The sequence below is a fragment of the Salarias fasciatus genome, chromosome 3 (assembly GCF_902148845.1).
Source record: "Salarias fasciatus chromosome 3, fSalaFa1.1, whole genome shotgun sequence".
NCBI lineage: Eukaryota > Metazoa > Chordata > Actinopteri > Blenniiformes > Blenniidae > Salarias > Salarias fasciatus.
The window spans coordinates 6,420,579-6,435,512 of NC_043747.1; the positions used below are offsets into that span (position 1 = coordinate 6,420,579).

At 46.9% G+C, this 14,934-nt stretch overlaps 1 protein-coding gene across 1 annotated transcript; it reads left to right on the forward strand.

The window, feature by feature from the left end:
• Positions 1 to 1,043: 1,043 nt before the first annotated feature.
• kiaa0232 (KIAA0232 ortholog) lies at positions 1,044 to 14,706 on the forward strand. Its single transcript, XM_030083619.1, has 8 exons — positions 1,044 to 1,291; positions 6,249 to 6,840; positions 6,934 to 7,074; positions 10,601 to 10,670; positions 10,773 to 10,857; positions 10,948 to 14,329; positions 14,421 to 14,529; positions 14,632 to 14,706. The coding sequence occupies exons 2-8, from the start codon at positions 6,604 to 6,606 to the stop codon at positions 14,646 to 14,648; spliced, it is 4,041 nt and encodes a 1,346-aa protein (XP_029939479.1). The 5' UTR covers positions 1,044 to 1,291; positions 6,249 to 6,603; the 3' UTR covers positions 14,649 to 14,706.
• The last annotated feature ends 228 nt before the right edge of the window (positions 14,707 to 14,934 follow it).

Genomic DNA, 14,934 nt, shown 5'->3' on the forward strand with positions numbered 1-14,934 from the left:
CTTTGTTGTAATCCTCAGGTGTTAAAGCCTTTTGCTCCATTGTGTTTGCATTTCTTTTGGGTGTTTCCATCTGTAGCTGGTTAATTTACATCTTTTCTTGTGATTTTTCACCTGGAGATTGTGTGTTCTTGTATCATTTTATGTGTTTTCCTCCATCACTGAAGTAACTAATATCACTGGTGTATCATTTATACTACATTCTATTTATTTTTATTTGGTTTTAGCAATCTTTTCATCTTGTTGTATTCTGATCATTCCTGATTTGATCAGAGAAATAGCAGCATAAACAAACTTTCGATGTGGAAAGGTACGTAAACATTTTAAAAAGGTTCACATTTATTGAAATATCTTTAAAAGAATCACAACAAGCAGAAGCTTGTGCTACTTTAAGGTTGCTGCTTCCACTGCAGCATCAACATGTCTCACTAAACAATACAACCTACTGTGAATTGGCTACAAACATTTAGAAATTAGAGTAATTGTCTAATTTTTTGACAATATAATGTTATAATGGCTGGCTTTGGCCTCCATGCCACATTTTAACAGCCCTGGAAGAAACAATGTAGAGTATAACCTAGTCTAACCTAAAAGTGCAATTGAGGACAATCCATTGGTACGTACATGGAATGTAAAAATAGATGTGAATAACTTACTTTCTACAAAACTACACTAATTAAATGACCGACTAATGTATAAAATTCATAAATGCAAATATTTTATCTTTTTTTAGACTAACAGTACATTTTACTGATTTATGTAGATTATAATTATAAAGTTTACAGCATATATATCACGCTTGTACGCAAGTTCATGACAAGTTATCAGCTGATATTTGCGTGGTTAATTGCAACCTACTCATCATTGTTTTCTACCGCGTTAATATTGATATAAACAGTAAGAGCACTAGTTGGGCTTCTGATGCAATACCCCCGGCGGAGGGATCACGTCCACACGAGCAGGACGGCAGAGCTTCGCCCTGTTGCCTGGATACGAACGCGGAGGGTGGCGCATTACAGGAGTCCTCCTGTGGGTGAAACTGCCGCTCGCTGGCGGCCATTGTGGCTCTTATGCTTTGCGCGTCACCGAGGGATGACCTTCCTCCTCGCCGGAGCCCGAATGTCGCCGGTTTCCTTGACGCTGTTGAAGGAGCAGTGGATGTGAACACAGCGCCATTTCTGTCGGCGTCCATGATACGCGATGCTACCGCAGCGGATTCCTGAGCTCGGAACGGCAGCGGGAGAGAAATAGCCGCTCCCCTTTCGCTGCTTCTCTCTACTTCAGCCCACGGCAGGTAAGTGAAGCGGGGAGACTTCTTCCGCCATTCTCGTGCTTGGTTTGCCGTGTGGTGTTTGGACTTGGGCTCCTTCTGGGTGACGGTATGGCGCACATTTTTGAAGGGAAAGCGTCTGACAGTCCTCCGGTAGCTACCGGCCAGCCGCTCCTCCTCCCCCTCGGTCACAACAACAAGCCTAGCGTCACTTTGACGATTCAATCCCCCCACTTCGTCTACACTGCGCGCCCCTCTTCCCCTTTGGTTCATGTTTAACTTTGGTTAATGAAACCGGACTGTTTACTCTCCGACCGCTTAATGTCACCCGTTCACCTGCTCGTCTCCCAACATTACTGACCTATCCACAAACCGCACATGACACCGTAATCATGTAATCGCTGGTTAAGATTGTGTTTTGGTTGAATCGTGCACGCTGCGTTGTGGAGAAATACTAAAAACAAACGTCTTGGGTGCTAGCTTAGCTGGATAGCTAAAGGTCGGTGGTCCGGTGTTTCGGATTAACTGGTTTCCCTGTTAGCTGGTGACGAACTTCCTCCAGCGTCCCCCGTCACAGCAAATGTCCAAATAAGTCACACAAGGTTCGAGGCTATAAAACTTTATTGTAAAGAGGTTAAGTAACATCCGCTACGGATTTCTATCGGGTTTGTCAATATCTCCTGTTACTATCAGCGGCAGCGGAAGGCTGGGGACGTCGGTCACCAGTTACCAGGGAAGCCAGTTAAACCGAAACACCAGCTAACCAAAGTGACGCTAATGCGACGTGATTAAATGCCACAGTTCTGCACGAATTTTAATTCCTGCTGCTACGTTACAGTGGCAGCGTATGTGCGCGTGTTCTTGTCTTCGTGTTGCTGCACTCGGCAGCACCAGCATAAGTGCCAAAATAAAGCAAAACAGAGCGTGTTTCTTTCGTGGTGGTGAAGATGACCTCTTGCGTAAAAGTTTGCGTGTTGACAGTGGGATTGTGAAGCTAGCAGCCGGACCTGGTGTGTGTATACGAGAAAACAGCTGGTCTGTAACGCACTGGTCAGCCATATTTAGCATTCACGGGGCTAACCTTTGCAGCTTCCTCGTATGTAGCCGGCGCAGTGTGGCTGGAAGTGAAGGCTCGTGGCGGGTGAAAGTGTGCCCAGGAGCCCCGCAAAGCCTCTTATCGCGCCCTTTCGCCTTCTCTAACGGGGTAACTTTATAATGTGGCACTGTTGAATGGCGAGCAGGCCAGCCAATCGCGTCGGCTCAGCCTCCATTTGCTCTTCCTTATCCACCGGCTGCTCCTCCGCATGTGTAGTGAGATATTACTCAGCATTAATCCGAACTGCTGCTGCTGATGATACAACTTCTTGCAGTTTTGCTGTCATTTAATAGAAGTCAGGCCCCCAAAAAGATCTGTCTTGATGCATCACTAAAGCCTTCATACTCTTCAGCGTAAATCCAGTAGAGGGGCATTTTTACTCATCTTTAATCAAACCCTCATCTATACTTCATCCTGTTCAGGGTCGCTGGAGCCAGTCCAGGCAGGATACATCCAACACAGTATAAACAGAAAGATAACAGCAACCACATTCATACAGAGGTCATCAAATAACCCCGGAGGAAAAAACTTGCACACAGAGGGAGAACATGTAAACTCCACACAGAAACACCTGGACAGTGTTAGAACATGGACTTTGTCACTGTGATTTGAGAGTGACAGCCACTGTGCGTAGCCACTTTTGCTGGATCCATGTGGTTCAACATTTCCAATCCAATTAGTTTGAATTTGTTGAGTTATGTTTTCATCTTTAGTGTCAACATTTAAAGCTAGGGTTGGCGATTTGAATGAGATACATTTTTTTAAATACTGGTTAAAATGATCTTTATGACCCGATGGGAAACAATTCATAGCGTGTTCTTAAAGTAGTTTGGAAAATATCCGCTATCTACAGCAGGAGTAAAACGGGAAAAACAGCAACCAATCGTCTTGACGGGACACCTTTTTTTTAAACCAATCAAATCCCTTCGCCGTTCGACCTGCCCCCTGCGCGTACATGTCAATGGCGTGCACTGACCCTGATTTAGTGCACGCGTAGAAGGACGGAGCGTCGTTGCAGAATGGCGGAGAAGAATGTTTGGGGCTTTACTTACCAGTGAGTGCGCCATACTTGGCAGAGTGCAAATAAAGAAAAACGAAGAAACGAAGCGCTGAGGACAGGTTACGCCAGGAACGCACTGGACGCGGTGCACCGCGCGCGCGGAACATCTCTGCGTCTCCGCTCCCAACGGAGCTCCTCCAATGGGGTGGGAGCTGGGCGGAGCCTTGGGGAGATGCTACATTCGTGCTCCATGCTAGTTTTCCAAGATCGCCAACCCTAGCTTTAAGTATACACCCACAGTGTCTTCACCCCAGGAAGACCTGTGCCAAGGTTGTATGCACCGCAAAGTAGTTTACTGCCATAACACTAGGGGGCGTAGAAGGCTCAGTAACCCCATGAAACTTTAAAACTAAATTTTAGCTTCAGCAAAGCTGCTAGCTCGCTTCTTGCACAGTGCTGTATGTTATCGGAGGTATTCAAAGCGTCGTGGGCAGCACGGAAAGCAGAGTTTTTGCCTCTGGATGGTGTGTGCTTTTCACTCTTGAATTTAACAGTTTCACCAATAAAGTGAACATGTCCATCATCTGGATCACATGTGGAGTTTCTTCACACAACCAATAATGTAGAATGGACCAATCGCAGTCCTCATGGTCCGTGCACTTCCCGTTGGCCTCACAGTGTGTATTCAAAGCTTGTTGGCGGTGCATGTTGGGAGTCAGAGAGGCTCTTTAACAGTGGTTCACAGAAACGCAGAGCCTTTGCGTGTCCTTTGCATATAGAGTAAAAATTCGGCTTTACATCGGTGTGGTCAGCCATTCATATATTTTGCTGGTTTCACTTAGGGGCAGCATAAACAGCCAAGTTGTATTTTCGGTGCCGTCCACAATACTTTGAACGGTAACACATAGCGTCATGTATTGTCTGTGTATGGAGAATGAACTGGACTTTATGGCATTTAATAAATACTCACATCGCCAGGGAGCTAAAAGTTAATACTCATGCTTGTCCTTTAACAAAATAGTATCTCTGCGTCGCTATCTATATCATTCTATCCAGATAAAGTATTGGTGAATGCTTAATTGATTAATTGTTGATTACCACCAACACCTGGTCACTTTATTAGCTACTCCTGCACAAGCTTAATGTGATCCAGTTCTAAATTCTATCTTGAAACAAGTATTGGAATCAAAAATGATCCAGGAAGTGTGTGTACTCATGAACACTTCAAGATGTCTCTGTTAAATTAGTAAGTTGAGTCTGCAGCATGCCTGGCCGAAGGAACAGGTGAAATAAATATGAAGACATGGAACTGTGCGGTTTTATGGATCAAAAGAGCAGCAGTTAAAGAAGTCAACTCGTGAGGTTTCATAATGTTTCAAGTGTAACAAATTGATTGAATACAGGAAGTGGTTTTGGTTTTTGAATGAGGAACGACAGCAATCCAGCTTTCGGTCTGCACGCAGTCCTGTGGAGCAGCTGAATTACAGAAAGCTGACTCACCCAATAGTAACACACAACTATACTGGATCAATAGGCGTGTTTAGAATGTGTCTGATCAAACCAATGATTATAAACAGATATGCACATATTGGAATAAGATGGCACTCAGTTCTTCAACATTTGGTCTGTATAGATTGCTTCTATCTTCTTGATGCATGTCAGAGACTTCAGAAACCAGAGTTCAACATTTTTTCTGTGTGGACTTTGTTCCTGACATGTTTCAAGTGAAAACACTTTGTTTTTGCAGAAGAAAAGCTTCATGTTTACACAGCAACACTTGAGAAAAGATGTCTGATTCCATGGAAATGGTAGAAAACACTAAAAACAGTGCGGTTTTTTTTATTGTGGGCCACAAGTGGGTGCTGTTGGTTGGTTTTGTATGAAACCAAACGCACACATTCGCGGAGAGCGATACACTTAAACATGAGCAATTGCAAACAGAAATTCATGTGGACGGAAGACAAGTTGGATTACTCTTGTAGGCGATTCTCCAACCTAAAACTACCAAGTCCCTCCAGAATATGGACTGGCTCTGAGCCGCGTTGTCAGGTAAACAAACCCCCAGGATACAACGCAGGTTTTCTGTTTGCACTTGCCTGAAAACTTAAGGGGTTTACTCCATTACATGGCTTGATATCATCCAACACTTGGTCTGATTTTTGAAGATTTTTTTTATGAAGTTAAAATGCACGCTCATACAGGTAGATTGAGTCTTTGAATAATACAATGAATGACATTGTGTACAAATAGGAGATTTCTTTATATGTTCGTGACTTTTCACAGGAGATCAGTCTGTTGGAATCGGTGTATGCTGGAGTTCACAGATCAGTCGCTTTGTCAATTTTCCCTACTTGAGACATGCACTGTGCAGACCTTTTCAGGTTTAATTATGAAGTAATGTGTTATGCAGGGGTGGGATGTGGAAACTGGATTGTTTTTGAGGAATAAATATAGCTTTTTGTGTTACTTTTCATTTGGACACTGTGGCTTTAAGTTACTTTGATCAAGGTGGAATTTGAATGTCACTGTTGATATAGATCCTGTATTTGTGGGCTGTTATTGCTTTCTGACTTGTTGATTGTGAGTGTTGTGATGGTGCTCGTGCTTTCCGTTTGTCCCATCAGTAACTGTAATCATTAAATTTGTCCTGTGGGCTTGTAGAGCTGAACGCATCCAACGCTGAAAGGTCCGTCATCGCGCTGCTCCTCATAATGTCGGTCCCTGTTCCGTGCCTTGAAAAATAAGAAAGCGTAGTTTCCAGTCCTCAGAGCAGTGACCTCGTGCCTTCATGCATTTATGAAAATCAGAAGGCTCTTTGTTTCCTGCTCCGACTTGCATTGAACTTGAGCACTGTTCGTGATGTTTGTTTGTTTGTTCTCTTTCAGGTGGTGCCGGTGAAGTAAGACGTAGCCCCAGAATGGCTCCTTCTTACTGAGATGCAAACACGTCTTGTGTTCTCAGCAGCTGAGATCCATCAGCAGCATTAGCCATGCCTGACGAGTAATCCCCCCCTCTTTTTTTTGCTTAAAGCAATAAAAAAAAAAGAAAAAAAAAATCCTCCTACATGCCTCCCCATGTAGAGCCCCTTCAGTGCGTCCTGCTGGAGTGACCCCCCCTCTCCTGATAGGTTCTGCCTCGCGTTCCTCACCCCCCCCCCCGACTCCTCTCCGCCAGCCGCCCTACAGTACCTACCCGTCACCATGCTGCTTTACCTGAGAATGGCCAACACCTGATGGTCCCATGCGTCCAGTGAGCACCGATTCCGACGGTCCTGCTCCTCCTGAAAGCCTCTCTTGCCCCTACCCCCTCGTGGGCCCCCTGCCCGCCTCGGAGATGTCCCTGCTCCAGTCGCTCGGGCCAGTGCAAAGCTGGCTCGGCCAGGAGCTGGAGAAGTGCGGGATCGACGCCATGATTTACACCCGCTACGTCCTCAGCCTCCTCCTGCACGACAGTTACGACTACGACCTGCAGGACCAGGTGGGTCTCCCCCCCCCACCCCCCCTCCCTCTACTCCCAGGAATTGGTTCCGTCTTGTCGCCGGTTAAACTTGACTTTTCTTTCGTCTGTAAGGAGAACGACATCTTCTTGGGATGGGAGAAGGGATCTGGGAAGAAATGGGGCAAGAGCAAGAAGAAAGGAGGGACCGACCTGAGTCTGGAGGAAATGAAGAAGCAAGCCGCCGTGCAGTGTCTTCGCTCCGCATCCGATGAGGTGAGCCGTGTTGCGATCCCGCACTCGTCGGTACATTTATGAAGCTTTATCCGGTGTGTTTGGATGTTCTGAATGAAGGGCTCTCTGAGTCCGTCGTGCCAGATGACGTCGTGTGTCTAATTGTGTCGGGGATCGGCGAGCGTCTCCGTCCCCGGTGCTTGATAAGGTGCAGTCATGCACGTCCTGATGGCATGAATCACGGTGGAGGGACGCTGAATGGAGCCGTGTGGACGCCGGGAAACACTGAACAAGCGCAGATCTGTTTTGGAAACATGTCATCACCTTATTTGGCTCCTTCATTTTAAGTCTGTGCCGGGAGGGTTACGCCGGGGTCAGCGCCGCGACAGAAAGGACTGAAAGAGCGGCCTTCGCCGGGAATATCCCAGATGTATGAATATTTCAGTCAGTGTTTCTGAAACGGCTGAAATCTGCTGACTTGTGGCCGGCTGTAGTAAAGTGGGTGTGCTTCAGAGCAGGAGGGAGTGGACTTTTAACCGGCGCAGGATTCCTGCAGCGAGCAGCAGAGTCGATGGCCTGTCAGCTGACCGGCATTAGCTCAGCGATGCAGGAGGAAACGTCACTGCTCCTGTAGCGGCACGGCGAGGAATGCTTTAATCTGGAAGACTGCGGCCATGTTGGGATTTATCAGAGGGTGTTTCCCGTGTCTTCGGGCGCTGCGTGATGCAGTCCTGTGTGCTGTTGATCAACCATCTATCTGCTTCTTTCGTTTGTGAACGATTTCTGCGCCACGGCTAAATTTAGCACAGTCATGGCCGAGCATGTCTGAGCTCTCATAAGTCAGCTGGCTCGAGTTGTGTCAACCCCTCGTGCCTGTCATTCTTTCTCTTGGGTGGCATTACATTCTTACCCGAGAGTACCAACCCCTTCTCCACCATCCATTCTTGTTTTTAAATACTAACATACAGGTTAACATTTATTTCTCTGTTGCCAGATAAGTTGATTTGCATGCATGTCCCGCTGGAGTACGACCGTCCAGTTACATCCGAAGGAAGCGTTATGATTTGTTTCTTTAATGTCTGTATTTCTAAATTATTGGCCTTAGTAGTAGATTTTTAAAATTCTTAAACGCAGTGGACACTTTTCAGTGATGCTGCATTGAAAGCCAACACACTAGTATTAGCTTCAAAGCTATGGCGTCAGGTTGAGTTTGTAAAAACATGCATTGTGCTGCTTTCAAGGCACGTGACTGTGTGCTGCTTTTAAAGGTACCTCCCAACACAAGGCTTTCTTTTTTTTTTTTGCATTTTTGAATCTTTCTTGTTGTCAATGTGGCATTTGACAGCTGATGAGAAGTGTCATATATTTGTTAAAAGACAAAAAATTCCCAAGGTTTAAATGTTTTAGAGCCAACAGTGTATTTATGAGCTTTTTCAGGCCTGTTTTTACCAGAGAAAATGCCAAAGTTCATGTATAGGTGAGGTGAGCACTCACTCTTTTGTAGCGAAAACAATCGTGTGAAGATCCTGTATGAAGATGTCCAACTCAAAACCTTTTTAACCATGGCTTTTTAACAACTTTCACCATGAAATGAACTTATTTGTTTCTACATGAGGGATTTATTTGTAACATTTTAAGTAACTATGGAAATCTACATTTTTTTTTTCTAATATTCTGCTCCACAACAGAGAAAAAAAATTAAAGTTTAACTTTAATGTTTATCTTGGCGCTGTTTTATTAGTTTGGCCCACTCGAGATGAAAATGGTCTGTATGCGGCCCCTGAACTAAAATGTTTTAACACCCCTGATAAAAGGCTGAAGACTGGGCCCCAGTACTAACCCATGCGGGACGCCACAAGTAATGTCTTAGCATGAAGAAGTAAAGTTTCCCAGCTTCACAAATGACTTCCTGTCTTTTGAATAACTTTTCACCCATCGTGAAACTGTCCCTCTGATGCCATAATGTTCCAAGCTGTTGACTGTTGATTGTTTTTGTTGATAGTGTTGGGAGTGGTTTTTTTTTTTGGTTTTTTTTTATGCCTTTGAATATTCCAGTTGTGTAGTTTGTGTGTAATCTATGATTGCCTCAATTGATTCCATGAATGTCAGTGATGTTGTGCTGTTAGATCTGAATCCACACGGACTCTCTGACAGCTTTTTATCCTCCTCCATGAGTTTGTGTCATCGGCCACTGGTGGTTGTAAAGAAAGAGACCTGTAGCTTGTGAAGTGGAGTCTAGCCCCAGTTTTATTCAGTGAGATAAGTTTTTAGTATTTTTTTTTCTTTTTTTGAAAATGTGCTGGTTTTGTTTGAGAAGTCATAGATGAAAGTGTTCATGCCAAGGTTAGTGCAATTAGTAGATGTTATTCTTCACATTTATTGACAGCACCAGTGATTCTTCTTTTCTTTCACTACAGCACTGATGAAAAAGTGCTTCAAACTATCAACTATATCATCAGTATTGAATTTTTGTATAGATGAAGTACAGAGGATAATGATGCTACTCAATAATTTCTGTATTGCTTTTATTTCACGTCAGTATTCCTGCTAACGCTGATAGTCGGGACAGGCTTCTTACTGCATTTGCAAGCAGTGCATTTGTTTTCTATTCTTTTTTTTTTACCTGTTGGCATTTAAAAATGCAAAAAATGGTCTTCCAGTATAGAATTCGGACTTCTGGTGCTCGCTTGTTCCCCTTCATCTGTTATGTCGTGCTGTTATCCTCTATGATGCTGCTGCAGGTAGAGCTGGCCCAAATAGCAATTTCTCTGATAATATCTGAATATTAGCCGCTGCTTGGCCGTGGCGGGACAAATCCAGCATTTTATCATGACTGTTTGGATGACTGTCCTAACAAATTCTGTTAATGCTTAAGTTAATAAGAAAGCCTGAAGTTTTCTAGCATCATTTTTGATTGCTTTGATTGATAGATTAATGCAAAATGGAAAACTTGAGCCAAAATAGCTTTTTTCCTGCTTTGAAGTGGCTAGGGGTTTGGAAATGTGAATATAATTGAGGTTAATTTTATAAAACATGTAGTTAAAAGGACAAATAGAGTTTTTCCATGTCTCACAATGAAGTTGAGGTGTTAAACATAAGGCTGATGTTCCAAAAGCGGCCTGTGAGAGCCTCCAGTACGGCTGGTCAAACCACCAAGCATATTGAGAGAAATTTGCAGTGAACTTCAGTAATAATTGTTTGGTATTGTGAAAAATATAGATATATTCATCACATATCGTCTGTGACTAAAAAAAGAAAGGTTATTCTGGCACTATTTGATGAAATTAGACTTTGTGTGGCCCCTGAATTAAAATGATCAGTCATATTTATAACAAAAAACAAAACATTTGCAATGTTTTTTATTAAAGAGCAACTAATGGTCTGATCAAAACTGGCATCCAAAGGTTACATTTTACTGATAATTCAACGAGTCATACTATAAACTGGACCTCTTAATGGAAACATTTTCTGAAATATCTTGATCTGATTTTGATTTTTTTTTTTTTTTTTTTTTTAAGGACGATGGTAGCAAATTTATTTCAAACCTTGTTTTTTGTCGTCTATGCAGAACTCTGGAATTGAGAGCCTGGTTGAAGAGCTTTGCTCGAAACTGAAGGACATCCAAAACAAACAGAAAGGTTTGATACTCGATATATAGACTTCTTGTTCTTGTGGATGCATTACAGAGAAGTTGAGTCGCAACTCTTCTGATGGGACATTTTCTGTTGGATGCTTTTCAGAGGAAAAGCAGATTCAAAAGAAGTCTGATGGCTCTCAATCTCCAGAGCGAACTGAGTCCCCCTCTTCAAAGGACCAGGTGGAAATGTAAGTTAGACCGTCACAAGTTTGTTCTCAGACTGTCATGGGGGGTGAAAGCATTGAAACTGTGTTGGCCTCTCTTTCTTGTGTCTGCAGGTATTATGAAGCCTTCCCTCCTTTGTCAGAGAAGCCTGTTTGTCTCCAAGAGATCATGACGGTGTGGAACAAGGCCAAGGCCTGCACGTACTCAAGTTCCTCCTCTGCAGCCCCGCAAACCAGCACAGACACCTCTTCCCCCAAAGATTGCAACAGCGAGGGCGAGGCTGCGAAGGAGCGAAACCTGGAGGCATGCGGTACCATCACTACGGCAACCAACGAGAGAGGCCAGCAGCGGCGGAGCAAGAAGGAGAAGGAGAATCGATACCACGGCGGCGCGGCGGGCGAGGAGAAATCCGCCGTCCACTCCAAGAGGCAGATGAGACACAGATCTGAAGGCAAATACCGACCGCGGTCCTGGTCTTCTGGCTCCAGTGAGGCTGGGTCGAGCTCGAGTGGGAACCAGGGCGACTCAAAGTCGTCCAGAAGCAAGACAGTTAGAATAAGGCACAAATCCAGAGAGGCTGCGAAGAGCAAGAGAACGCGCAACGGCGGGCAGGTGAAGCTGCAGGTGAAGGTCGTCGACAAGGACGAGCGAAGAAACGCGGGGGGAAGCGGCGGCGGCGCCACAGGCAGCATTGCCAAACAACCACAGCTTTATAAAAAGGGGAAGAGAATGCTGAAGGAGATTCGCAAAGATCCGAGCTGGGCGGAAGCGAAGGAGTCTGCAGTAGAGGCCAGAAACAGAAAGGAATACATGGAGGAGCCGCTCTGGTACACCGAACCCATCACCGAGTATTTTATACCGTTCAGCAGCAGACAGAGCAAGCTGGAAACAAAATATCGGAGCAAAGTAGACTCCTTCGACGGCTTCGACTTGCCAACTGACTTGGAGAGGTTGCCGGAGCGAATACAGGGGATCTGCATTGCCAACGAGAGCTACCAGAGGGCGTACCTAGCGGCGGGCTCCTTCGTGGACGGGCACTTCGTGGAAGGGCCCGGCGACGCGGAAGACGACTCTGCCGAACTCACTGGGACCTCAAGCTGCCCTCAGCCAGAGGATAGTAGAGATTTAGATGACAAGCATCTGTCCGAATTCACTCACTTCTATGAAGTAGATATTTATCAATCCATATTGGATACTAGTGCCTCAGACTCGATACAAGAGAGTCGGATCTTAAGCATGATCCGACAAAAAAGCAAAGAGCAAAGAGACGTTGAGGCAGAATGTTGTTTAGTGTTAGATGGCCTTGAGCAGCAAGGGAAAAGTGCAATACGGGCAGACTCGCAGGACGCTTCGGGATCTGCCGGATTTCTAATGGAGGATCTGGAGAACATGGCTCAAGTGTGGGGGTGCTACTCCCCGTCCACTTCGGAGGATATAGACGGAGAGAGCTTCATAGGGGACTCTCCCATCCGGCTCTCCCCTCTCCTCGATAGCGTCTCGTTCACCCTGAGCAAACTGTCCGGAGCCCTGGAGGAGCCGTCTGTCCCTGAAGCCGCCAGTGACCGATCCGGTCTGAACTCGTCCTGCTTCTCTCTCTTCGAGCTGCAGTACGACAGCCCCACTTTCCCTTTTCCCCGCGACTCACTCACCGCCGGTCACGAGAACAACACCGACTCCAGCAGCTGTCTCGACCCGCATTCAAATAAACAGTCTCGTTTGCTTATATGGACCAAAAATAGTGCCTTCGATGAAACTGAACACTGTTCGAACCTATCAACGCGAACTTGCAGTCCGTGGTCGCATTCAGAGGAGACCCGTTCAGACAACGAGCAAGGAGCCGCCCCTGCCGAGGACGCTGCTCAGACTGGCAACGAAGAGATTGATTGTATCATCCCTCCTCTCTCCGGTACATATCTGGAGGATGAACTCTTGGATTTTTTGCAGGACGACTCCGGCCGGAAGTGCGAGGAGGTCGGCGTCGGCGCGGCGTCCAATCAGACCTTCACCAAAAAATCTAAATTGGAGTCCGTTTGCGGCATCGCGTTGGAGAAGGACGAGAGTAAACAGTACAGCACTGGCATGTTTTCGGACAACACAAACCAACAGAGTGATGATTACAGCTCAGGGATTATCAAAGACATTTGGACTGCGATCGGAGACGGCAAACATGCAACACCGAGGCAGGAGGCGGAGAAGCCCCGGGAGGGGCTGTTCCCGGACGAGTCGGGCGGCTACCGCCGCGGCTGTCTGGAGGTGCAGGCGAAGGGCGCTCACGGCCAGGGACCGCAGAAGAAAGCGGTGCAGCGGTCCGAGTACCACCTGTGGGACGGCAAGAAAGACGAGCAGGACCTGGCCAAAAACAAACTCTCCAAGACCGACGGCGCCGGGGATTACATGACTCCGTCCAAGCCCTGGGACCTGACGTCCGAGAAGGAGAGCACGTCGTTCATCCTCGGAGGGGTGTACGGAGAGCTGAAGACACTAAGCGGCGATAAGAACTGGGCCGTCGTGCCGCCGAGCGACACCCAAGGCAGCCTGCTGCAGTGCACCGCCGCCGCCGCCGCGTCCGGCTCGGATATGCTCACCATCACCGGCACGGACGTGTTCATGAACTCGGGCAGCTGCTTCGCCCCGGGACACCGGCCCCTGTGGAGGCCCCTGGTGTCCTTCGGGCAGAGCGACCAGGCCATGAAAGGAGGCGGGGACGGATTGAATAAGGGATTCTCCTTCATCTTCCATGAAGATTTGCTGGGGTCGTACGGAGGCTTGCACGGCGAGGAGCAAGGTTTAGAATACCCGTTCGCATCCTTCAACCTGAACAATCCCTTCTCCCAGGTCCTCCACGTGGAGTGCTCCTTCGAGCCCGAGGACATGGCCTCGTTCAGTCCGGGGTTCAAGCCCAAATCCATCCTTTGCTCGGACTCGGAGAACGAAGCCTTCCACCCACGAATATACGGCATCAACCGGACGCAATACAGAGCCATTCGCATTTCCCCCAGGACTCATTTCCGACCTATATCGGCCTCAGAGCTGTCTCCCGGTGGAGTGAGTGATTCGGAGGCCGAGACTGACAAAGAGGAGATGAGTTTCCCCGTCCTGGCGCCGGTGGACGTCTTCGACGACCCCCAGGCGGACCTCAAGCCTCTGGAGGAGGATGCGGAGTGCGAGGGCCCCTATTACGGGAAGTCAGAACTGGAATCTGGTAAATTCTTACCCAGATTGAAGAAGTCTGGCATGGAGAAGAGCGCCCAGACCTCTCTGGATTCACAGGAGGGCTCCGGCGCCCTCCTGCCAATCGCTGAGCAAGAGATTTGCTTAGACTGCGAGACGGCGGCGGCGGCGGCGGCACCGGGTGCGGGCGGACCGCCGGACGCGTCGGTCGACAAGGTTCAGAAAGACGAGCCTGCGGGAGAGAAACAGTCCTGCATATGTTCACCAGCGGGCCAGATCCCCAAGTACGGGATCGCTTATGACTTTGTTGGACACGTGCCAGAGGTGAGGGGGTCGTTAATTTTGCAACACGAATTCCCCAAAACGCGCGACCGTTGACTGACAAGCTAACCGCTGTCGATCTGTCTCGCTTCAGTTCCCTCTGCTGAATATAGGCGGACAGGGAGGAACGGGCAGCCAACAAGACGAGTGCTGGTGGCAGAACACGATCTGTTCCCCTCTCTTCCCTGGATCACAGTGTACAGGTACGCAGGTGGACCGTGTTCTAGTTTGATACCGGAGCGCTCCAGCAGGGGGCGCAGCCGAGTCGGGCGCCTCACCGTTCTGTCCCTCTCCTCTCTCCGCAGGGAGCAGCAACATTTGAATACTCCAGTTTTGCAAGAGGACGCCCGTCGCTGAGAGGGAAAACCTTCCCTCTCCCTTGTTTTTTTTTTTTTTTTTTTTTTTTTTTTTGTGACCGGACCTCAACCAGCAAACGATTCAGGGTCATCTCAGAGCTGAGGGGATTTAAAAAAAGAAAAAAAGAAGAAAAAAAAAAAAACCTCAAGTAGGCAAATTTTTCTGAGACAACCCCCTTCAAAATCCTTCCAATACATTATCCTGTTCTGTTTTAGGTATTGTTTTCCATTTACTAACTGATAAAAAAAAAT

Excerpts from the sequence above, each read along its gene's own strand:
- kiaa0232 (XM_030083619.1), top strand. The coding sequence starts at position 6,604 with ATGCGTCCAGTGAGCACCGATTCCGACGGTCCTGCTCCTCCTGAAAGC. Across the intron at positions 6,841-6,933 it reads ACTACGACCTGCAGGACCAG|GAGAACGACATCTTCTTGGG; the intron begins GTGGGTCTCCCC and ends TTCGTCTGTAAG. Across the intron at positions 10,671-10,772 it reads CATCCAAAACAAACAGAAAG|AGGAAAAGCAGATTCAAAAG; the intron begins GTTTGATACTCG and ends GATGCTTTTCAG.